Source organism: Hemitrygon akajei, chromosome 13 (genome assembly GCF_048418815.1).
Source record: "Hemitrygon akajei chromosome 13, sHemAka1.3, whole genome shotgun sequence".
NCBI classification, from domain to species: Eukaryota; Metazoa; Chordata; class Chondrichthyes; order Myliobatiformes; family Dasyatidae; genus Hemitrygon; species Hemitrygon akajei.
In genome coordinates, this window is record NC_133136.1 from 10,966,334 (window position 1) to 10,992,901 (window position 26,568).

A 26,568-nucleotide genomic window follows, 5' to 3' on the forward strand; every position below is an offset into this window, starting at 1 on the left:
TCCTGCAATATGACAAAATCTCTATGTAGTAGTGTAGATATAGCCTAACAAATATTTCATCAGTCACCTTAGAACTCTCAGAACCAGACTGTGAAAGCAGTCTTTGATCAGAATCAGGTTTAATATCACTGGCATACATTATAAAAGATGTGGTTTTGCGGCAGCAGTACATTGCAATATGTAATTTGAGTTAGAATAAGAAATCTCTCCATCTATATCTATATGTATTTTTAAATATGTAGTGCAAAAAAAAGGTTAATGTGTATGACTTGCAGTCTATTCAGGTATCTGATGGTGGTGGGGAAGAAACTGTTTCTAAAATGTTGAGTGGGTATTTTTCTTTTTCCCTCACTCCTCACCATGGCTTCCTTTTTAATTTTTTTTGGTATAATTAAAAATTGCAGTTAAAACATTATCTTGAATTGTTCCCTTGAATAGATAGTACTTGACTTGCTGAGTCAAACAAGAGGAAATCTGCAGATGCTGGAAATTCAAGCAACACACACAAAATGCTGGTGGAACGCAGCAGGCCAGGCAGCATCTACAGGGAGAAGCACTGTCGATGTTTCAGGCCGAGACCCTTCATCCTGACGTCGACAGTGCTTCTCCCTATAGATGCTGCCTGACCTGCTGCGTTCCACCAGCATTTTGTGTGTGTGACTTGCTGAGTATTTTTGTTATTAGGATACTGAAATGGAACTGTACATACTGTGCCTGTAGACTTATGCTCATTATTTATAGCAAGAATAGAGCTCACATTCGTATTTTGGAGTAATTTTGAACCTTCAGTTGAATTCTTTTTTAAAGTTTGCTCTCAGATTTGAATTTGACAAGTTCAGCAAAATTTTAAATACTGTTTATCTACCCCCACAACGATGAAGCAGAATCTGCTACCGCCTATGATAAATTTGTGCCACAATAAAACCTTAAGGCACAGGAGCAGAATTGGGCCATTTGGCTACCATTCCATCATGACTGATTTACTATCCCTCTCAATCCCATTCCCCTCCTTTGTCCCGGTAACCCATTTGTGGCAATGAATTTCACAGATTTGCCATCCTCTGGTTAAAGAAATTCCTCATCTCTGTTCTAAAGGGACGTTATTGTATTCTAAAGCTGTGTCCTCTGATACTAGACTCCCCTCATTATTATTGATTTTTTTGTATCAGTAAAACCTAATTTATTGTGTTAATAAACAATTTCAGATGTGATGTAATGATAATCAGCTTGTTTTGAATAAGTAAGGGTTGCGTCGAATGTTCCATTATGCTTGCCCTAGTCTCTGATGTGTGTCATAATATTAAGATAACTAGGTTTTCATCTATACAGTAGCTAACATCTCTATTGCAAATCAATTGGCCTCAGCATATTCGTTTGTCAACGTTCCCTCTACTTTTTTTTACTATAGCTGCACGGACCAACCATTGCTCTGAACAGGAAATTTTTATACAGCCTGAAAACTGTGCAGCACTTTAAATGTTTTTTTTGTAATATTCATGCTATGAATATTTGGAATGAAATTGAAAAATCACATGCATTTGATTTTATTAATTGAAAGCTATAATGAAATACAGCACAACAAAAAGAACCTTTAAATTTTGTGACCTTTTTCTTGTTGATCTTTATTACAAATCCATTGTTTGTATGTGTAGGCCAGTGGCGTAGTGGCATCAGCACCAGCCGTTGAGGTGGGTGGTCCTGGGTTTGAATCCGGCTGGTTCCTTTGCACGCTTTCCATCTGTGCCATGTTGAGTATTCAGCTAGCAACTTGACTTCGTAAAAAAAAAACAGACAAAAATGCTAACCCACGAGGCATGGAGAGGAATAATGACACTATCCAGATTAATTTTGCATCAGGATGAAAGATGTGCCTTAATCTTCATTACATCATCCAGATGTTCCACTTCTGGTCTTTTTCTGGATTTGCATTTGATTGAATTCATTAAGACTGAATGCACGTTCGCAGTCAGCACCAGAAGCTTGAAGTGTTCTAACAATGTCAGCAAGAATTGACAGTTCTTCAAATTCTTCATTTCTAAGCACTTAGTTCAATATCAAGTCAAGTCAAGTCAATTCAAGTCACTTTTTATTTCGACCATAACTGCTGGTACAGTACATAGTAAAAATGAGACAACGTTTTTCAGGACCATGGTGTTACATGACACAATACAAAAACTAGACTGAACTATGTAAAAAACAACACAGAAAAAAACTACACTAGACTACAGACCTACCCAGGACTGCATAAAGCGCACAAAACAGTGCAGACATTACAATAAATAATAAACAGGACAATAGGGCAGTAAGGTGTCAGTCCAGGCTCTGGGTATTAAGGAGTCTGATAGCTTGGGGGAAGAAACTGTTACATAGTCTGGTCGTGAGAGCCCGAATGCTTTGGTGCCTTTTCCCAGATGGCAGGAGGGCGAAGAGTTTATATGAGGGATGCGTGGGGTCCTTCATAATGCTGTTTGCTTTGCAGATGCAGTGTGTAGTGTAAATGTCCGTAATGGTGGGAAGAGAGACCCGGATCTTCTCAGCTGATCTCACTATCCGCTGCAGGGTCTTGTGATCTGAGATGGTGCAATTTCCGAACCAGACAGTGATGCAGCTGCTCAGGATGCTCTCAATACAACCCCTGTAGAATGTGATGAGGATGGGGGGGTGTATCCAGAGATACCGGCCACGTGACAGATGCACTGCCACCTGGCTGGTCGGAGGACACACCACATGCCAATCAACATTTGGTCCCTCCCAACTAATCAATGCACACCTAAATTATTGGTCACCTTAATTGGATTATCTCGCCCGGCCCCATGCTTTAAAAGGTGAGACTTGCTCTTGGCTAGCCCTCTCTTACAGACCACCACATTGGAGGTAAGTGCATTGATTTATGCTTGGGAAGGTCTATCGTTTGTCCTGGTAAGGGAGCCGCAGCTATCCAAGGTCAAGGGGGATAGCTGTTGTAGTGCTTTTCCCTTGTTCTTTGTTCGTGTAATCGTACCCTGTCCCCACACCGCTTCCTGTGTATTGTAGTTGCTTGTGTTGACCCGACTTCCCCTTGTAAATAAATTCCTTATTATTAAAACTGTGTGTGTCCAGGCCTCTACTGTTGAGACTCAAAGAACCAGTTATTTTTCCATCACAACGGGGTGGGAGATGGACTTTCCTCAGCCTTCACAGAAAATAGAGACGCTGCTGGGCTTTCTTGCAATGGAGCTGGTGTTGAGGGACTGGGTGAGATTCTCCTATCAGTGAATGTCTTAATTGAACCAGTCTCAACTTTCTCAGAACAACAAATTTGAAATTACAGTATTGCTGCGATATTTTTGACACCACACTTTCATCATAGTCTGTAACAGCTGAGTATTTTGATGTCAGTCATATAATATTCTCTTTTCCATATTTAAAATTGGTTATATTTACAGTAGTAACAGGGTCAAAAGCTTGCCATTCTGTTAACTCATTGTCAGGAAGTCTATCCAAGTGATTACTCACACATTGAATTAATTGAATTATAGGCACATTGTTGACGTCAGAACTTATAGATGCAAGCAGATCTTTCACTTTGTCACACCAATGAATGGTATCGCCAAGATACTGTGACTGTAACTTGTTAATCTTTGCTTTTGCATACAGCAGTTCTTCAATTGTATTCAAACAGTTTTTCTGAAGAAATTCACAAAGAGATGCCAGATCGTTAAGGATAGTTAATGCTACTCAATGTTGTGGATTGGTCAAAATCTTCAGGCCGTATTTGCTGATTGGATCGTTGCATTCATTAACTTGCTCTTTGCAATACTGGAATAAATTCCTCATTAATGCAGTAATAGCAAAATGCCATCCAATGACAGCCATCTTACTTCGTTTAGTGGTCTAAATGACACAGTATCACATTTTGTGACATTAACTAATACTTCTAGCTTTCCCTTTTTTAATCAACGACCTGCTGAACATTGTATACATAGTTGGTAGCATTGTTTCTATATCCTGAATAATTGATTTTTTTTCCATGAGTTGTCGAATCTCAGGTCTTCTCAGTGAGCAGCGCAATATTGCTCAGACAAGTGTTTTATTTCTCGTCAAAGAATTGCTGCCATTGTTCTTTCCAAGCATTACTTTTGTCCTGTCTGACGTAAACAACATCATCTTTTGAATATCAATATTGTTGTTGATAAGTTTTTAATTGCTTCAACAATAGTGATAGTGTCACATGCAGTTAGTTTCAAAATATCCACAAACACAGTACTATAGGAAGTTTCATTTTCTGGTCAAAACTTAAAATACAAAATTAAGATTTTTTTTGTACAGAGATGGTTTTACTTTCGTCAGCAGTTACTGTATGGAAAGCAGATTTCCATATAATTTTCATTACCTGCTTCTCAAGCATAAAGCACTCAACAAACTCAAGCACATAATTCTTGCTGTGATAATTCTATGGTATATTTACATATTGGCCACGTGCATAAATTTCTTGCACAGAGTGCATAGAAGCATTAATTTTAATAACTAAGATAATGTTATCAATTACTGCTTTGACCATATCAGAATAAGACTTCCTTTTCGCATCTTGTTTCATTTACTCTTGTTTCATGCTCTTGGATGAAGAGGCGCAAAATTGCTTGTTGTGTAATTTGGTAACTGCATCTATATGAATTTTTTGGTTAAGATGCCATTTTAAGTAATACAACTTTCATTCTTCCCATTTTTTTCCCCACTACTAAACTCTCCCTTCCCAACTTTTGCTTCCCCACAGATGTTACATACTTGCTAGTTTCTTGATATGTAAAAATATTGCCAATTTTTATTTGTTTTTGATCTGAAAGTGGTAGTTCAGTATCTATGCGTTGCAAATGCTATTCCACTTTAAGTTTTGTTCTTCAAAGTATTTAACACTCCTGCAGTTCTTTTCAATGTTCTTATGATACTAAAAACTCAGCAGGCCAGTCAGCATTTAGGAAAAGAGTACAGTTGCCATTTCGTGCCAAAACCCTTTGACAGGACTGGAAGAAAAGAAGCTGAGGAGTAGATTTGAAAGGTGGGGGGAGGGGAGGGAGAAACACAGGTAATAGGTGAAACCTGAAGGGGGAGCGATGAAGTAAAGAGCTGGGAAGTAAATTGGTGTAAGAGACCGAAGGCCATCGAAGAAGTAAAAGCAGGGAGGAACACTAGATGGAGGTGATGGGTGGGCAAGGAGATGGGGGAGAGATGGAAAAGAGGATGAGAAATGGTGGAGGAGAAGAGTGGGCTGTGGGAGGCATTATCAGAAGATCGTGAAATCAATGTTCATGCCATCAAGTTGAGAGTTACCCAAACACAATATAACGTGTTGTTCCTCCAATCTAAGTGTGGCCTCATCACAACAGTAGAGGAGGCCATGGATAGACATATCAGAATGGGAGTGGGAAGTAGAATTAAAATGGGTGGCCACTGTGAGATTCTGCTTTTTCTGATAGATGGAGTGTAGATGCTCGGCGAAATGGTCTCCCAGTCTATGTTGTTTCTCACCGATATACAGGAGGCCACACTGGGAGAAATGGACACAGTATATGACCCAAACAGACTCACAGGTGAAGTGTCACCTCCTCTGGAAAGTGAGAGGAGAGGTGTAGGGGCAGGTGTAGCACTTGCTCTGCTTGCAAGGATATGTGCCAGAAGGGATGAAAGGACAAGGGAGTCGTGCAGGGAGCGATCTCTGCAGAATATTGGGGGAGGGGAAGATGTGATCGGTGGTGGGATCCCGTAGGAGATGTTTCTCTCTCCCCTCTCCCCATCTTTTAAATCTACTCAGTTATTTTTCTCCAGTCCTGTTGAACGGTTTTGGCCTAAAATGTCGACTATACACTTTTCCTATATGCTACCTGGCCTGCTGAGTTCCCCCAGCATCTTGTGTGTGTTGCTCGGATTTAGAGCATCTACAGATTTTCTCTTGTATATAAAAACACACATACATTTGTCCATTAACAAACACTGATAAACAACCAATGTGCAAAAGAAAAGAAACTGCAAAAAAAAAATTGAGAACATGAGTTGTTAAGAGTCCTTGAAAGTTTTAATAAAGTTAGGTGGAAGAGGGATTAGTCAAAACAGTTATGTAGAAATAATTTGTGCTCTATTTGTTGGAGGTGAACACCAAACATAGTGATTCAGTTGATGGTTAATTTAATTATTTCATAACACATACAGCTGTGTGAGATGATTTATATGATCTTGCATGGATTTGTGTCCTTCCCTGAAGAAGTTAATGTGATACCCAACTGGATATTCAGAAATTCTAATATCATAATTGAGTTTAATTTTTTTTTTGCAAGAATGTTCTATGATCAGTTATATTTATCAAGTTTGGGGGGAAAAAATTCAGATTTGAAGCATATGGAAATGTGCCTTGCAAAAGTCCTGTCAAATGAAACCCAGGGTATTGTGATTGAGACACTGAATGGAATTGCAGATTAGTTTGTATTTTAATTTCCCTTCAAACTTTGTTATATTAAAACTAGAATTTCTTCGGTTTAATGAGACTTGAGTGACAGCTATGTGAATCAATTTCGCTCCACTTTCCCCTTGCCTTTGTTTCTACGTGATATGTGTTAATTGGGCTATGATTTAGTTCCTCACAATATAGTTAATTTCTCTGTTCCTTTCGCAAATATTTATTTTTAGAATGAAATCTCTTACAGTACTGTGCAAAAGACTTGGGCATATATTTTGCACTGAAGTACCCAAGACATTTGCACAATAATGTATTTGTCAACGTGGAGCGGAGAGTGAGTTTTTCTATCTGGCAAAAGCAAAGGATGTTGGGAATGGTGAGGGTTGAGGGCTGTGGGAGGTGGGTGGGACAGGTGGCAGGGAAGGAGTACCAGGAGTGGGGGGGGGGGGTGCGTGACACGGGTGCAGACACACCCAGCCCTGAGACACTAGGCAAGGTCATTTGATTCCAAACAATTGGTCTATTGATTATTACAGAATGTCCCTCTGGTGCTCCCTGCTCCTTCCTCTCGCCCTCACCCTTCCCCTTTTCCCAACCATGATTCCCCTTTCCTTGCCCCCTTCACAGGCCACAATAAAGACCCGTGTCAGAAACAGGTTTATTATCACTTATATGTCATAAAGTTTGTTTTATTTTGGCAGCTTTACAGTTCAATATATAGAATTACTACAGTACTGTTCAAAAGTCTGTGCATATGTATATATGTGTGTGTGTGTGTGTGTGTGTGTATATATGTATGTGCTTAAGACTTCTGCATGGTAAAATTTGTCAATTTTGTTACATTGTTGGTAAATCTCAATTGATTATATAAAATTCTGGATGATATAATTTTTTTGGTTTACAGTACTTAGAATTACCAGTGCAGTAGAAGATTCCAAACCGTGTGTCTGCATTGGTTTCCTCAGGGTGCTCTGGAGGAAAATCATATGGGTTATTGTGTTAATTGGTCATTGTCAATTGTCCTGTGATTGGGTTAGGGTTAAATAGATGGGTTGCTGGGTGACATGGCTCTTTGGGCCTGTAGCATGCTGTATCTCTAAAATTAATAAAATTAAAATAAATTAAACCTTCCATTGTGCTCCCACCCATCCTTCAGCCCTTCAGTAACAGAATTTGTGAAGTACTGAGTTTGGTTGCATTTAAAATGTTACTAATTCACTTACCAGGACAATGTTTTTGAATGTGACATGTAATGTCATTTATTGTGTGTCAAGTGTAATGCAATTGTAACAATCACCAACATATGAAAATTTAGTAATATAAAAGGGAATATTTATTTGCAGAGGCTTGGTAAAAGGGCTATATTCCTTGCTGAGTTTATAATATAAATATTGTATTTTGTTGGTCATTTTTTAAAATGGGAACTTGCTTTTTTTTGAAAAAGTCGGTTTACTTCCTAGGTTAACAAGGAATTTAGTTAGTCAATAGCCTTAGTAAAAGGCCTATATTCATTGTTAAGTTTATAATATAATAAATCTAGTATTTTGGTGAGTTTTATAAAAGATCTCGCTATTTTGGAATATTCAGTCTACTTCCTAAATTATTCAGGTGGAAATTAAACATGGGTGTTTTGTCTTTGTACTTGTTCACCCTGGAATAACGGCACAGAACAGTTCTGAAAATCCTAGTCAAACAGTGTACTTCATGTTGTACATGTTGTGATGTTTTACTGAACATGTCTCTCCACCCATAGATCTATGAGTATTGATTTGCCTGGTGCAGAATGATGCAGATGAATCAGTTCCTGAAATCGTTGGTTTAGTTCTCAATTAATCTGAGGCTTGGATATTAGCGGATAATATCTCTGACTTTATCATGCATGCCTTTGCTTGCAAGAACATGAGGAAAATATTTATAAAATCTCGTTACTTTACTTCTGTTAAAGGGAAATGGCCAGTGCCAGACAGGTAGATCATCACCTTATTTTTTAAATATATGGTAGTGTGTTAAATGTCACTGTGGATCTCAGCTCATTATATAATTGTCTTTATAATTTTAATTCTTCAGTAGAACATATGTGAAAAGTGGAAAATTGCATGACCTTCAGTGAGTGATGTGCTTGTCTCTTTTGCACTATTTCTCTTACGGATTGGTTAGAAAACTAATTTTACTGTGCTTGGTTATATTATATAAATATGGCAAGTGCAGATTATCCAAGGTAATAATCAGAATCAGGTTTAATATCACTGACATACGTTGTGAAATCTGTTGTTTTGTGCCAGCAGTTCAGTGCAGTACATTAAAAACAAATTAGAATAAGAAATATATTTCAAAAAATAATTTAAGTAAGCAGTGCAAAGAGAGCAAAATAATGTTCATGGGTTGGTTTACTGTTTGTTCAGAAATCTAAAAGTGGTTGGAAAGAAGCTATTCCTAAAATATTGAGTGTTTGTCTTCAGGCTCTTGTACCCCTGGTCTGATGGTAGTACAGTAATAAGAAGAGAGCACATCCTGGGTGACTAGTTGCAATGATTGATATTCTTGAATTTATTGCACTGTATTTTGACCAAAAACACAAGTTTTATAAATTATATTCTATTTTATGCCATATTTATTAAATGTTTTAGATTGCTATCTCAAGTTGATTTATAATTTGGGAAATTGAAATGAAATATTTCATTCACTGATTTGTTTGGATATTTGTGTCAAAAATTGATCTCACAATCTCTGTTCTTAATTGAGAATTTTCAAATTTGCAGTACAATATAGAACAACACAAGGACAGGCCCTTCTGCCCACAATATAGAGCTGAACTAATTGAATTAGTAATCAAATGCTCAACTAAACTGATCCCTTCTGCTTACACAATGTCCGAAATCTTCCATTTCCTGCACATTAATGTGCCTATCCTTAGAGTCTCTTGAATGTCTCGATTGCAGGGGTTACCAGACTTTTTAATGCCATGGACCCCTACCATTAACCGAGGGGTCCATGGACTCCAGGTTGAGTACCCCTGCTGCACCACCACTACAAGCAGTGAATTCCAGGCACCCACCAAACTCTGTGTAAAACAAGACATCCCCTACACATTTCCTTTGCATTTATACCCTCTCACCTTAAATGCATCCCCTCTGGTATTAGACATTTTAATCCTGCGAAAAAAGTACTGTCTATCTATGTCTTTCATAATCTTATAAACCTTTATCAGATCTCCCTTTTTTCCTGTTGTCAAAAACTTATTTTGTTTGGGAAATTGAAAAAGAATAAACTAAATAATATACAATAAATTTTGTTGGGCTAGATATACTGTGTTTGTTTTAATATATTCTTTAAGTTGTATGGAATCCAAATAGACCCCCATGCTGATTAAGTTTCCTTTCCAAGCTAATCCATTTCCCTGTCTGAATATCTCTTAAATGCTGTAATTTTACCTGTCTCTGCCAGTTCTGGCAGCTAGTTATCCACCACTCTATGTGGAAATCATGTCCTCTTTAAATGTCTTCTCTTGCTTTCAAATGTGGCCTCTAGTTTTAGACTCCCCAACACAGGGAAAATAACTTAGGCTGTCCCGTCTAGGTCCTCATGGTTTTATAAGCCTCTATCAGGTGTCCCCCCCCTCAGCCTTTTTCCCTCATAGGAAAACAGTCCCAGTTGATCCAAGCTCTCCCTGGAACTCATAAATGGAAGAGATTCTGCAGATATTGGAAATCTAGAGCAACACAAAAAAGGCTGGTGGAACTCAGCAGGTCAGGCATCATCTGTGGAGGGGAATAAATAGTTGACATTTTGGGCCAGTCCTGATGTAGGGTCTTGGACTGAATCGTCGTTTGTTTATTCCTCTCCTTAGATGCTGCCTGGCCTGCTGAGTTCCTCTAGCAGGGTGTTTCCTTTACATTGAAGTATACAGTGCAATTTATATGCTTGTAAGAGAAGTGAATTTATAGTTGGATCTGTAGCTGAAGATGGTAATGTGAAAAAACCTGTAAAGCAGCTGTCTAACAATTCACTCACGATAAAGTAAATTTAAGTTTAAAGAGCTGTTTTATAGGAATTTGGAAATAGTAAGATTAACCATTTTGAGTTTTAATTATACTGCATTTTCAAAGTATTTGAAATTAAAGATTAGTTAAATAACTCTTGTATTGTTAGATACATTTCATATCTGTACTGGCTAAGATTTTCTTACAGCCTCTGGTTTAAAAAGTCAATTACCTGATGACAGCTTTTCTCCTCCACAAGATTCGTGCAGTTAATCTCCTGTGCTGTGGCTCCTCAGTGATTTCAGTAGGAACTGATTTATTGTCTGGCTTGGGTTGCAGGGTTGTTGATTGCAGTGCAAACTTTGTAGGACCAATTATTTGATTATCCTCAGCTAAGAGGTCAAGCAGTCCTTTACAAATGGTAGGAGTACCTGTATGTTTTTTTAAAAAAGCATGTAAAGCAAATGATGCATGAGCCAGTAACTTTCAGCTGATACTGTGGACTGAAAATTAAACTTGCCTATTTCCTGGAAGTAAGTGTACTTAGCAGAGTCACGAGAGAACCCTAACCCTGATGCATTTCCATTTATCTCTCTAGGTTTGGTATAAACATGGGATACAGCAATGGCAGAATACGGTAGTTTCTTTGACCTCATGTCCAAGCTGTTCCAATGCTATGTATATATGAACACCAGTTTCTATGCAGGTGGGAAGGGAAAGATTTAAAGGGGTCCTGAGAGGCATGTTTTTATTTACATAGAGGGTAACTGGTATAGGGAGCAGCTTGCCAGAGGAATCAGTAGAGATACGAATAATTATGATCTTTACATGACATTTAGGCGGTACATGGATAGGAAACATTAGATGTGAGCCAAACAGCCGAGTTGGGACTACCTTGGATAGGGAAATTGGTCAAGTCGAAATCCTACATCAGGACTGAGAATGGAGAGATGAGATAGTCAGTGTAGAGAGAAGGGGAAACACAAGAGATTCTGTGGCTGCCAGAAATCCAGAGTACCACACACAAAATACTGGAGGAACACAACAGGTCAGAAAGGAATAAACAGTCAACTGTTTATTGCCTTCAGAGGTTTTGCCTGACCTGCTGAGTTCCTCCAGCATTTTGTAAGGATCCTGAGGTGATGGGTGGACTGAGGAAGGGTGGAAGATGCAGGCAGGTGATGGGGGGGGGGGGGGGTGGTGAGCAAGGGTGGATTTGGAATTCTGTAGGACAGGACCTTTGGGAGACAAGCAGAGAAGAGGAAAAAGAGGAAAACCACCAGATGGAGTAAGGGAGGTGATTGTCAGTAACGGAGACAGTTGGTAGTGCAAGAGTTCCCTACTTTTTTTTTATATGCCATGGAGTCTTACCATTAACCCAAGGGTCTGTGAACCCCAGGTTGGGAAAACATGTCCTCAGCTAGAAGGGGATAAACTGGAACATAAATACTACCAGAACTGGATATGGATAAGTAAAGGCAGTGAGAATGGGAACCATTAGTGGAGAGCTGAAAAATGGTAGGAAGCAAATGAAGGGTGGAGGGAGTGGAACCTGCATGTGAATGACAGGAGGAGGAAAGGGGACAAAGCTGGGGGCGAAGGTGTGAAGGAGCTCTAAAATGGGAGGATTGGAATGTCAGAATGAGAGGGGAGTAAGGGGGGGGGGGAGAAGGAAAGAAAAAAGAAAGGGAAACAGATAGGTCTTCAGTATTGCCTTATTGACCCATGTGGAAAATGGGTCTGGTAGGTTAGAACCAAGACAAGTTAGCAAGTTAGATCTAAAATTGGCTTTGTAACAGGAGGTGGAGGGAAATGGTTAAACAGCACCCGAAGTCAGATTGTACCTGGATTGCTGGAACTGTGACATAGCTGCACCAGATGTAGTTCCACTGTGCTACCAGTGAAAAGGGAAAATTTCTTGGATGGGAAAGGGAGCAATCAGGATAAAAAGATCTAAGGCTAATGTGCTTGCCCTTCCTGATGATGATTACCTTTGATCCGGTGTTTGCCCTGTATCACAGCCACTGAGTCATGGATTCATGATCTTTGTATATCTGTAACTTCGTGCACATATCTTTGCACTTACTTGATCCTAACCTCTTATTGGTTTTTTATTCAAATTGCCTCAGCATTAGTGGCAATTTCTTTACCTGTTTTGGTTAAATCTCTGGAATTTTAAGAAAACAAGAGATTCTGCAGATGCTCAAAATGCTGAATGCTGAAGGAATTCAGCAAGTCAGGCGACATCTATGGAGGGCAGTAAACAGTCAACATTTCAGGCTGAGATGCTTCATCAGGACTGGAAATTAAGGAGGAAGCTTCCTTTCCTCCTCCCCACCATTTTCTGGCTTCGGTCCCATTCCTTTCCAGTCTTAGTCCAAAATGTCAACTGTTTATTCCTTTCCTTAGATGCTGCCTGATCTGCTGAGTTTCTCTAGTGTTTTGCTTGTGTTACGCTGGATTTCCAGCATCTGCAGATTTTCTTGTGTTTATTCTGGCTTTTGCTCCCTTCCTTTCCAATCCTGATGAAGGGCCTTGGCTCAAAGGATTTTGGGGCAAATCCCCTCCATAAATGCTGCCTGACATGCCGAGTACCTTTAGAATTTTAAGACTTTACTTTTCAGACATTTATGATCAAGCTTCAGGTAACACATTGAAAATGTTGCACAGGCATGATTTTGTTTGAGGATGTTTGTATGAAATGTCCTGTGTTATTTTCCCACATCAGTGGTTCTATATAAAAAATAATTTTTGATATACTGAGATAATGCACTTAAAAAGAGTAAGTATAATTTGGGATGTAAATGTAGATATGATGATATTCATTATCATTGTATTTTGAATTAGTAATCCATTTTACAACTTGTCTGAAAGTTGTTGTGGTCACTGCAGATGCTTTTGTCCTTGTTAACGTTCATGTATGATATAGGAGCAGAATTAGGCTATTCGGCCAATTGAGTCCGCTCTGTCATTTCATCATGGCTGATCCAATTTTGCTCTTCTAGCTCTTGACCGATCTTAAGCCTGCTGTTCAGCCACAAGGACAGAACGTGTTCCATGCCCAAGGCTAAATCGTTAACTGGAAATGAGTAGGATTGATATGAGCAGTGGAAATTCACAACAACACATTGAGCAGTGATGTGAAGAGTTGCAAATAGACAGTTGTTGCGATGGCAACATGTTGAAGCTGGCATGTTTTTGCAGGTTAGAGAATAATAATCTGTTTCAGACTAATCACAGATTAACAGTTCTAATAAGCCAAAACAAGCACTATATTTTGCATGAAAGTTTGTTGTAACTATGTAAAACAGTAATTAATTGAAACAACATTTCTAAAATGTGAACACGAGGAAATCTGCAGATGCTGGAAATTCAAGCAAAACACACAAAATGCTGGTGGAATGCAGCAGGCCAGGCAGCATCTATAGGGAGAAGCACTGTCGACGTTTCGGGCTGAGACCCTTCGTCAGGACAGTCCTTCTCCCTATAGATGCTGTCTGGCCTGCTGCGTTCCACCAGCATTTTGTGTTGATTCTAAAATGTGATTCACTTTAGTCTAATGGCAATCTGCTTATAAAGCAGTAAAAGTTGATTCCCATCATGAAGAGTCAGGATGTATTGTGGCTTCTTGTTCAGCTGTGCATCTACTCAGTGGCCACTTTATTAGTTAGACCTGTACACCTACTCCCTAATGCAAATGTCTAATCAGCCAATAATGGGGCAGCAACTTAATGCATTAAAAAAACTATGCAGACATGGTCAAGAGTTCTTGTTGTTCAGGCCAAATGTCAGAATAGGGAAGAAATGTGATCTAAGTGACTTTGACCGTGGAATGATTGCTGATGGGCTACAGCAGCAGAAGACCACAAGCAGTACTCAGTGGCCAGGAGGTACCTCATAAAATGGCCACTGAGTGTATGTACGCATGTATTTGCAACCGTTTCTCTTTACATTTTCTCACTACAGAATTCTGGTGGGGCTTGGAATATGTAAATTTTTCCTCTTGGCAGCAGTGATAATAAAGGAAGAACAGTTTTGTGCAGATGATGGTTGGGTGAGATGGTAGCAGGTACTCTCTCATTCAAGTGGTATTTAGACGAGCATTTCAAACAGCAAGCCATGGAAGCTACAGGCCAAATGTTGGAAAAATGAGATTAGTACTTGATGACGGACACAGGCACAGTGGCTTGAAGTACCTGTTTCCATTCCCTGTACTTCATGTGATGGGAATACAGTGGATTCTGGTTAATTGCCCGTCAGTTAATTGGGGCAGTTCCTTATTTGGGACAACTCTTAAAGAACAAAAACTAATCGAGAAAATAGTCAGGAATCCCTTTGCTTATTTGGGATATTATGTTGCTTAATTGGGACAGGAGCCTGCTGCTAAATAGTTTCTAACTAACATGTGTGTTGGGTTGAAAAAGCAGTGATTTTTGTTACTGATGGCTGGCAAGAAATAAGCACTGAGACAATTCAGAGCACTTTTGCTCACTGTGGTTTGAAGTATTCAGGTTTGGGAATGCTGAAATTGGCTGGGAGTGAAAATGAAACAATACCTCAAGTTAGAAACTATGAAGATTTCGAAGACTTAATAATAATTTAAAATGTAGATTTGGAGGATGCAGTTGTCTAAAGTATTGTATGAAGGCTGTTCATTATCTACACTAGGTCTGCACTGATTTTGTTCATTTACAGTCAATGGAAGCTTACACTGGAAGAATTAATCACAGAACACTACAGCACAGTACAGGCCGTTCAGCCCTCCATGTTGTGCCGTCCCATATAATCCTTAAAAAAAAAGTACTAAACCCACACTACCCCATAACCCTTCATTTTTCTTTCATCCATGTGCCTGTCCAAGAGGCTCTTAAATACCCCTAACTTTTAGCCTCCACCACCATCCCTGGCAAGTCATTCCAGGCACTCACAACCCTCTGTGTAAAAAAACTTACCCCTGATGTCTCTCCTAAACTTCCCTCCCTTAATTTTGTACATATGCCCTCTGGTGTTTGCTGTTGGTGCCCTGGGAAACAGGTACTGACTATCCACCCTATCTATGCCTCTCATAATCTTGTAGACCTCTATCAAGTCCCCTCTCATTCTTCTATGCGCCAAAGAGAAAAGTCCCAGCTCTGCTAACCTTGCTTCATATGACTTGTTCTCCAAACCAGGCAACATCCTGGTAAATCTCCTCTGCATCCTATCCATAGCTTCCACATCCTTCCTATAATGAGGTGACCAGAATTGAACACAATACTCTAAGTGCGGTCTCACCAGAGATTTGTAGAGTTGCAACATGATCTCTCTACTCTTGAACTCAATCCCCCTGTTAATGAAGCCTAGCATCCCATAGGCCTTCTTAACTGCCCTATCAACCTGTGCAGCGACCTTGAGGGATGTATGGATTTGAACCCCAGGTCCCTTTGTTCATCCACACTCTTAAATAACTGACTATTAATCCTGTACTCAGTCTTCTGGTTTATTCTAATACACATTTTTATAGCACTGCAGTAGTATTGGTAGTGTTCTAATTTGTTCTGTATTTCATTTAAATACGTAATTTGTTACTCAGTTAAATAGTAGTTTGTCCTTTCTATACTTTTTAAGAGCTTATGCTAATTGGGGCAGCTGCTTAATTGGTACAAAACGTGCTGGTTTCAATATGTCCTAATTAGCTGGAATCTACTGTATTTTAAAACCTGAATGGTGGTAAATAGAGCAGTGGTTACATCTCTTGTGTTTGGACAAAAAAGTTCCATGGAGTGGATGCTGGCTATTGGTTGAAATAGAAGCGTCGTGCAGAGCTATCCAGAGACTATAGTTCCTTTGGATTAGAGATGTTTGAATCCAAAATTCTTAAAACATTTTTGTCCTGTTGAGCCTTTGAGGCACTTTTTAATCCCGTAAGTCACCTACTTCATCATTCATATCATTGCTTAATTGTGGGCCATCCTGGCTTATTTTGATACAGTATAATCATCCATACTTTTGACACTTCCAAACCATTCTGAAAACTCAAAGTCCATGTCCAGTTAACATTCTGGAAACTTTAGTTTGGTCAAAACATTTTGCAAGTTGTGTCTCATATCAAGTACTGATTAACCATCTCTCCCACTCTTGTAAGTTAACAAGGGCTGTCATTCTGGAGGTCCGTGAATCACAGGCTGGGAACCCCTGCATTAGGAGAACATCATACTGGACTCGAGTGATCACACTACTACTAATCCCTGCACTCTGACTATACCTGAACACTAATTCCAGCGTGATGTTTCCCTTTTCTCTTTGCTGCAGTCATATCTTCAACCATCCAGACTTTCTTTCCCTTTCATATTTTCCAGCGCATATCTAACTTATGTTGCCCATTATACTTTTCTTAAAACCTGCTTCTGTGATGAATCATCTGATTTCCCATTTCATCTCTTTCTTTAGCTTAGTATTGAGTTTTGTTTGATTACATTAATGTGAAACGTTAAAAGAATGACATAAGAACTTGAGCAATAGGAGCTGTTTTGGGCACATGGTTCCCTGAATCTGCTGTCATTCACTATCATAAAATTTAGCTTCAGGTTCATTTTCATGCCTTATTACAAGACCTTTGGCTCCATTATTCAAAATTCTAGAGATAAGAGATTAGCTTTATTTGTCACATGTACATCAAAAGATACAGTGAAATGTGCCATTTGCAAATCATATCTGTGAGGATTGTTCTGGGGGCAGCCCACGTGTTGGCATGGTTCTTGTACAGACATAACATGCCCACAACTTACTAACCCAGGGTGGAGATAGATACCACCCTGTATCTCATTAACAGAGCTGCAAGTTACCAGGCTTCCATATCATCTGTTCCCTTCATACCTTCGTGCTGATCAAGAAAGTGTATAGCATGTATATTTTCAGCATCTGAGAAGATTTGGTTTGTTCACTAGGATCCTAGCAGACTCTTACAGGTGCACTATAGAAAGTACCCTGACGGGTTGCATCTGGTGTGGTATCTACTCAGTTGTGGTCTGATGGAACCTGCTGAGAGTAAAAACTGCTGAGTCTCCTGAAACTCCAAAGGAAATAATGCTGCTGGCATGCCTTGTTTGTAATTGCATCAATATATTGGACCGAGGATAGATCTTCAGAGATGTTGACGCCCAAGAACTTGAAGCTACTTACCCTTTCCACTGCTGATCCCTTGATGAGGACTGCTATGTTTTCTCCTTATTTCCCCTTCCTGAAATCCATATTCATTTTCTTGATCTTACTGATGTTGAATGTAAGGTTGTTATTGGGACACCATTCAGCCATCTGATCCATCTGACTCCTGCATGCTTCCTCATCATCATCTGACATTGATGGCATAATTGCAGAGAATGCTGGTGTAAATTACTGAAAACCATTGTTTCAGTAGGGCTTTGCAGTTTTGAATTGGTAACAATTGCATTCGGAATAAAAGGGGGACTGCATCATAAGGAGTTAATGAAAATAATATGTATAGTTCCTCTGGATCATAACATGACAATTTGGTATTCATAATCTTAAGGAATTCGTTATAGTGGAGCCAGTTTGTTTTGTAAGTGTTTTTCAAGATCTTTGTGTCCTAAACAAAGTCAGATTTATTGTAAATTGCCCTTGTACTGGATTGCTTACTAGGTCATTTTAGAGTGTAAAAGTAAACTTGTGATTTTTTAAAAAAGTTATATAACTATTTTACAGATTAAATGTAGAACTGATATTTGTTTTTCTTAGGTTACTGGGAAGATGTACTGCCTAAAGTAAAAGTTTTGAATTCAAAATTGTTTTGAGATGTTTGAGAATTTGTGATTTGTTTTTTTGTATTCTATTTACAGCCATTTTATTTCTAATGTGATTTTTGTGTGCTCCTAAACAGGCCAAAAGTAAAAATGGCTGGAAATAGCCTGGTGTTGCCTGTTGTGCTGTGGGGTCCCAAAGCTCCAACACACTGTATTTCGACTCTACTGGTTATGGACGATTTAGCAACCATTGTTACAGGATGTCACGATGGGCAAATCTGTCTCTGGGATCTAACTCCAAAAATAGAGGTTAGTGCTCAAGTTGTATATAATATTTCACGGAATGTCTCACTATAGAAATTGTCTGGACTATTAAGCTTGTGTAGGTATTTATCTCTGCATGAATTACATAATTTAAATCTATAGGGATAAGTACTTGCTTGGGAATGCCATGATGTTCTGTGATATTCAAATTTTAGTTTATTGTCATTCAACCAAACACATGTATACAACAAAACAAAACAAAATTCCTCTGGGATCAAGGTGCAAGACACAATACATAAATCACATACAGCGCATAAAATATTCCATAATAATATTAACAGATAAAATATTATCCAATAATAGAAACATATTATCCTTGTTCAGATGTAGATTGCTTAATGTTTCAGATTTTGTGTTTATGTTTAATCTGTCTATACAACTTTTCCTTTTTCCTTTATTTCTCCAATAAAAGAAATTTACTTTCCTTTTGTTTATTTCCCCCCCTCCCCAATAGACCACTTACACTTCCTGCACTAAGCCTTAGCAAATCAGGCAGACTGTGAAGGAGAACTAAGCTTAGATCGTGAAAAATTATATGCAGAATTAAAAGGGCTAGAACCTAACTGAATTTTGCAGCTTGGCTAGTAATTTGCCCGATAAATAATCTGCTAAGCGTGAGACAGATGCAAGAAGTGCTTGTGCATGAGAAACCTGCTTGTGTAACCACTAACCAAGGATACCTAGCAACAATCAAGAGTATGTATGTGATAACGAATATTTAACAAGCAGCCCCAGACAGTACCTGGGGCTCATTTGATTGCAGATTTTCCCAGGCTCTGAGTGGGAGCTCTGTTGTGTCAACTGAGATGCAAGCTTGCTAGTAAACAGTACGTAATTTTAAGTAAGCTGTGTTTGACAATTATTTCCTGGGTCTGAACCTAAAGTCTTCTGATAGAGAGGCAGATCAACAAATGATAAATAGAAAAAGGAAGAATGAGGGGGGGAATCTCATTGAAACCTATTGAATATTTAAAAGCCTTGATAGATTGAATGTGGAGAGGATGTTTCCTATAGTGAGTATGTCTCGGACCAGAGGGCGTAGACTCAGAATACAAGAGAGATGAGGAAGAATTTCTTTACCCAGCGGATAGTGAATCTGTGGAATTCATTGCCACAAATGGCTGTGGGGACCAAGTCATTGGGTATGTTTAAAGCGGAGGTTGATAGTTTTGTGATTAGTCAAGGCATCAAAGGTTGCAGGGTGAAGGCAGGAGAATGGGATTCAGAGGGATATGATGGAATGGCGAAGCAGACTCGATGGCCAAATGGCATAGTTCTGCTGCTATGTCTTCTGGATATATTTAAGAAAAAAAATTCTCGCAGTTAGAAGCTCAGCGATTCAGATTTTATGCTTACTTTCAAATGCTGGAGATTTTGCTTGGTATTGATTTAGGCTTAATCGATTTAGATAGGATACATTTTTCAACATATTTCCTTTTCTGTATGGTATTATTTTTAAACTAAATATCCAGTGTCTCTGTATACCTTCAGTAAAATGGAGCCAAGCTTTCAACTTAATTTAAATATGATCCAACAAAATTTCTATAAATCTGTTGTAGCTTTATGCACATTTTATTGTTTTCCTTATTCTCCTGACCGAGCCACTATTTTCATTTTTTCTTATGTTACCCTTCTCTGCTACTTAACTCTTTATCTTTGTCTTTTTTTTTCATTTCTGCCTCTTGTCTGGCTTCACCTTTATTCTGAAAAGGCTGTATTGAAGGCCACTTTTTTGTGGATATAGTTTTGGATAACTCGTGGTTTATTTTGTTTTAGAGCTAAAAGGTACTTTTTCTGTTTGGTCATTGATGTTAAGTTTTTGTGGGAAAAAAAATCTTGAAGTAACTAATATGAATGCCTTAAGTTCTGAAGGCTTCCCATTTCCTTGAAGTGTACTTAATAATTTGAAAAGTGATTGGTAAAGCAGATGGGTACTTGTCCGCCTTTATAATGAGACCCAGAGCATCTTGATCTATAATCACTATAGTTTAAAAGTTGTTCTTGAAGAAACTTTATTTAAACATGACTGTAAATTCCAGGTACAAAATGCTGGAGGAATTTATGGTGTGGAATAAAGAGTTGATGTTTCGGATTGAGACCCTTGATTCTTTATTTCTCTCCAAAGATGCTGCTTAAGTTGCTGAGTTCCTCCAGCACTTTGTGTGTGTTACTCTGGATTTTAGCATCTGCAGAATGTTGTGTACTTATGCAAGTTCTAGGAGCTTGTTTTAGATATTATACAATAACTAATTTTAAATTGTGTGTGTATCCACAGATTATTCCAAGGGCTTTGCTGTTTGGCCACACATCATCCATCACTTGCCTCTCTAAAGCTAATGCCAGCACTGACAAACAGTACGTTGTCAGTGCATCGGAAAGTGGGTGAGTAAGTTTGTAAATGGGAGGTTCTGAGCTTGATGTAAAATCTTTACGGTGCCTTAATAAAATATTCATCCCCCAACCCTTTGTTTACATAAAGTAGTATTACAATCAGGGGTTTTGATCAATTTAACTGAGAAGTTTTATCTGTGAACACATTGCTTCTTTTTCACAGTAGAGCCCAAAACAGGAAAATTGTAAAGCGTGAAAAACTAATAATTCAAAAACTGGAATGTTAACAATCCAAATATATCCATCCTCTTTTGCTCAGTACTTAGTTGAACCACCTCTCGAAGCTATTACAGCAAGTAGTCTTTGGACAAGTCTCATTAGCTTTGCACAATGTGATGATACAAGATTTGTCTCTTCCTCCTTGTAAAGTTGCTCAAGCTGTTGCAGGTTAGTTGAGGAGTAGGTATAGACAGCAATCTTGAGGTCTTGCCAGAGTGTTCGATCAGGTTAAGGTCAGGACTCTGAATGGGCCACTCTAGGATGTCAATTTGCTTCATTTGAAGCCAATCCACAGTTGCTCTGGCAGTGTGCTTTGGCCCGCTGTCCTGGTGGAAGACAGACTTACTCTCAAGTTTAAGCTTTCTGGTGGAGGCTAGCAGGTTTTTATCCAGAATTTCTCTGTATTTAGTAACATTCATGTTCCCATCAATCCTAACCAGATTTCCTGTCCCTGCTACTGAAAAGCATCCCCATGAGCTTGATGCTGCCTCCACCATACTTTGTGGTATGGAAGGTATTTTATGGGTGATGCGCAGTATTAGCTTTACATCATATGTACTACTTAGTGTTGAGGCCAGAAAATTTCACTTTGGTTTCTTCCAACCGCAAGACCTTCTTCCATATCTTGACAGTATTTTCCAAGTGACAGTTTGCAAAGTCTTAACAAGCAAGGATATGCTTTTTTTTTAGTAGGGCTTTCCTTGTCATTCTTCCATAAATACCACTTTTGTGCAAGGCCTTAGAGATTGTGAAGCCATGAACATAATCTCCAGTTGCAGCCACTGACTTCTGTAGGTCACCCAGAGTAAATGTTGGCGTCACAGTAGCCTCTCTTACAAGCCTCTCTTACAAGTGCCATTATTCTCCAGCGACTAAGTTTAGAGGGATCGCTTGACTTAAGCAGTGTGCTGTGGTTTCATATTTTTACCACTTTTTCATGATTGACTGCACTGATCTCCCAGGTACGTTCAGTATCCTTGAGATGATCTTCCCCAGATTTGTGCTTCTCTATTATTATTTCCGTGACTTGTCTTGAATGCTCTTTTGTCTTCATTTTGGTATGGTTTGTTGAAAATCTAGCAACTGTTGGACCCTACAGAGAGAAGGGTATTTATTATTATGAATTCATTGAAAACAGTAATCCTTCAGTTTTCTGCTTCAATAAATTGGGTGAGTTGGTATGGTAATATACAGTATTGCGAATGAGGAAAATTGGCTTAGTAATTACAAAGGGGATGAATACTTCAACCTCAGCATGTTGGTTTTTAATTTTCATAAATTGTTGACACATTTTGGAACTTTGCTTTTGATTTGAGCTGATGCAAAATGTTTTGTAGATTAGGTCAAAAAATCTTACTTCAATATATCTTAAATTTAGAAAATGAGAGAGTAAAATGTGAAAATAATTGTGGAGGGCCGTATATGTTTTCAAGGCACTGTATAGTAGCAATTTAAAGGCACTACGAGTTTAAAATACTGTCTTAAATTTGGATTTGGGAGTACTTGATGATGAAAGAAATCCAAGTTTGATGCCAGAGGATCTTAAGAAGAAGAGAAACCCTAATTTTGATGATGCTCAAAGCAAACAAGTCTGTATAGAGCCATGACTTGGGTTTGGAGGAAAAGCAGGTTTGAAATGTTTTAGTTTAATAGACTTGTATTTCTAGAAGATGTTGTCAAAATCTATGTTGAGATGAGGTAGTTTTAAATGAAAGAAAGACAAATTTGCTTCATTTATCCCATGCACATTGAAACACAGTGAAGTGCATTGTTTGCTTCAAATCAAGTCAGTTAAGTTTATTCTTGGCAAATCAGAAGTGTTGCCATGTTTCTGGTGCCAACACAGTATGCCCACAACTCACTAACCCTAACCATATGCCTTTGAAATGTGGGAGAAAACCCACACGGGGGTCATGGGATTAATGTACGAACTCCTTACTGACAGTGAAAGGTATTGAACCCCAATTGGTAATTGCTGGCACTGCAAAAGTGTTATGCTAACCACTGCGCTGCAATATTTTTCACCTTGAGAGAACAGGGCGAACAATCAAAGTGATTTTGGATTTCAGGAATCGAAATTGAGGTTGTTTTGTTTGGAAAAAGAAATTCCAAAGTAATACAGTTGAAGTTTTGAAGTTTGTAATTGTAAAGTCATGACAGTGCATTAGGAAGCCATTTAGCCCAGTTCATGCTGACTTATTGTAGAGCAGTTTGTTCAGTACCTATTTCCCTGCTCTTTCCTTGAAACCTTGCTAATAATTTTCCACCAAGCGGGGAAAACCATGATTGGCTCTGTTTTCATTACCTGTTTTCATCCCTGTAAGGTTTCAGAGCAGAGAGCATAATGACTATTTTAAAATCCAGTAGGAGAGCTCACTAGTGCTTGATTGCTGATTGATTGGTATCACTTTCTGCATTCAATATGGTGGTATATACCAACCTATTTACCAATATTGTATAGAACATAATTTACTTAGAAATCATCTTCTTGGGCCCTTAGCTCCCAGTGGAGCATAGGTCATTGATGACCTTCCATCTTCGTCATCCAAAGTCAACAGTATGGTTGGAATTCATCAATGTTTCTGTAAAGCATTGTATCCATTGTACAGGGGATTGGCTTATACAGCTTCACCAGAACCCTGTTGGCTGGCATTATCCTTTTCCATCTGCCAGGACGGGGTCATAGGGTTGGACTTTGTGAGGCTTATTTAGAAATACAGAGCAGAATAGGCCTTTCTGGCCTTTCCAGCTGCACCACCCAGAAACCCCAACAACCCTGAACTAACTTTAACCCAATTACGGGACAATTTATTTCTTCAATCTACTAACATTAATCTCATTGAAACCCATTGAATATTGAATGGCCTAGAAAGAGTGGACATGGAGAAGATGGTTCCAATAATGGAAAAGTCTAGGACCAGAGGGGACAGGCACAGAATACAAGGACATCACTTTAGAAAAGAGATGAGGAATTTCTTTAGCTAGAGGGTGGTGAATCTGTGGAATTCATTGCAACACATGGCTGTGGAGGTCAAGTCACTGGATATTTTTAAAATAGGGGTTGATAGGTTCTTGACTAATAAGGGCATCAAAGGTTACGAGATGAAGGCGGGAGAATGGGTTGAGAAAGATAATAAATCAGTCATGATGGAATGATAGAGCAGACTCGATGGGCCGAATAGCCTAATTCTATGCCTATAGCTTATGGCCTTATGGTCTTAAGATTTATTTAACTAAATTAGTAACACCACCTTATTATCACATTGTTCATACAAAAACTTTTTTTTTTGCAGAGAGATGTGTCTTTGGGATGTGAGTGACGGGCGATGTATAGAATTTACCAAATTGGCATGCACTCATACCGGCATACAAGTGAGTAATGTTTAAACTGTTGGCATTCTGGTAAATATTTAATAAAAAGAATTCTTGAATTTGTTTCCCGGCTTGTATGGGAGAGTGAGGAGATAATCGATCAGAGTTACAGGGAAGGACTCGGCCCTAAGTTTCAGGAGGCGAGCCGGCTGAGTGACTGTTGGGAGAAATGTAAATGTAAGTAAGAAGTTAGTGCAGAGCACCCCTGTGGCCATTTCCCTCAGTAATATTTATAACCCTCTTGGATACTGTTGTGTAATGACCTCCTAGGGGAATGCCATGGAGACCAAGTTACTGGCACTGAGCATGGATCTGTGGTGCAGAAGGGAAAGAGGGAGAAGAGGGGAGCAGTAGTGATTAGGAGACTCGATAGTCAGGGGAACAGACAGTATATTCTGTGGACACGACAGGACACTCGGATGGTATGTTGCCTGCCAGGTGCCAAGGTCAGGGATGTCTTGGATCGAGTCCACAGCATTTTGGACAGGGAGGGAGAGCAGCCAGGTGGCTTGGTACCAATGACATAGGAAAGAAAAGTTAAAGAGGTTCTGAAAAGAGAATTTAGAGAGCTGAGAAGCAGGACCTCCAGGGTAATAATTTCTGGATTGCTACCTGTGTCATGCACCAGTGAGGGTAGAAACAGGTTGATTTGGCAGGTAAGTGCATGGTTGATAAGCTTGTGCTGGGGGCAGGGCTTCAGGTTCTTGGATAATTGGGAACTCTTCTGGGAGAGGTATAACCTGTACAGTAGTGACAGGTTGCACCTGAACCTGAGGAGGATGAATATTATTGCATTTGTTAGCGCTGTTGGGGAGGGTTTAAACTAATTTTGTAGGTGGGTGGGAACTGGAGTGAAGGGACTCAGGATAACATGGATGGCTAAAAAAGCAAAGATAGTATGTAGTCAGACTGTCAGGAAGGGCAGGCATATGACAGGACAAAATTGTAGCTAGCAGGGTGAGTCTCAGTGCATTAGGGATGCAAAATCAAAAAGGGTAGCAAATACAGGACTCAGTGTTAAACCTCAATGCATGAAGAGGATGGTCTTGTTGCACTATTACAGATTGTCAGGCATGATGTTGTGGCCATCACTGAATCATGGCTGAAGGGTGGTTGTAGTTTGGAGCTGAATGTCCAAGGTTACATATTGCATCAGAGGGATAGGAAGGTAAACAGAGAGGGTAAAGAATGGCATCAAATCAGTAGAAAGATGTGACATAGGATCGGAAGATGTTGAATCCTTGTGGGTTGAGTTAAAGAAACTGCAGGGGTAAAAGGACCCTAATGGTAGTTATATACAGGTCTCCCAACAATAGCTGGGATGTGGACCACAGATTACAATGGGAAATAGTAAAGGCGTGTTAAAAGGGCATTATTATGATATTGGCCTTTTAACGTTTTGAACATGCAGGAGATTTTAACATGCAGATCGATTGGGGAAAATGTTGGTTGGTAATGGATCTCAAGAGAGTGAGTTTGTTGAATACCAATGAGATGGTTTTATTTAGAGCAGTTTGTTGTTGAGCCTATTAGGGAATCAGCTATACTGGATTGGGTGTTATGTAATGAACTGGAGGTGGGGAGCTCAAGGTAAAAGAACACTTAGAAGACAGTGATCACAATATGATTGAGTTCAACTAGAAATTTGATGGGGGAGAAAGTAAAGTCTGATGTGGCAGTATTTCAGTGGAATAAATGCAATTACAGACATATGAGAGAGGAGCTGGCCAAAGTAAATTGGTAGGAGATGCTGGCAGGGATGACAGCAGAGCAGCAATAGTGTGAGTTTCTAGGGGGAAAAAAAAGTTGCAGGCTAGATCTATTCCAAAACCAAAAAAATACTCAAATGACAAAATAGTACAACCGTGGCTCACAAGGGAAGTCAAAGCTAATGTAAAAGCAAATGAGAGGGCATACAACAAAGCAAAAATTAGTGGAAAGATAGAGGATTGGAAATTTTTAAAAAATCTATAGAGAGCAACTAAAAGAATCATTAGGAGGGAAAAGGTGAAATACGAAACAAGCTAGCAAACAATATCAAAGTGGATAGTAAAGCTTTTTCAATTGTGTAACAAAAATGAAATGAGAGTGGATGTAGGACTGCTAGAAAATGAGG

At 39.0% G+C, this 26,568-nt stretch overlaps 1 protein-coding gene across 5 annotated transcripts in view; it reads left to right on the forward strand.

Annotated features, from left to right (window-relative positions):
• The window catches only part of wdr7 (WD repeat domain 7), a 573,837-nt gene that overhangs the window by 23,816 nt on the left and 523,453 nt on the right, over positions 1-26,568 (forward strand). For all 5 annotated transcript variants that reach the window (XM_073064130.1, XM_073064129.1, XM_073064131.1 and 2 more), the window contains 3 exons: positions 18,284-18,455; positions 20,746-20,852; positions 24,374-24,452. In XM_073064130.1, the coding sequence (XP_072920231.1) occupies positions 18,297-18,455; positions 20,746-20,852; positions 24,374-24,452 (345 nt within the window). In that variant the 5' untranslated portion in view covers positions 18,284-18,296. The remainder of the gene's footprint in view (positions 1-18,283; positions 18,456-20,745; positions 20,853-24,373; positions 24,453-26,568) is intronic.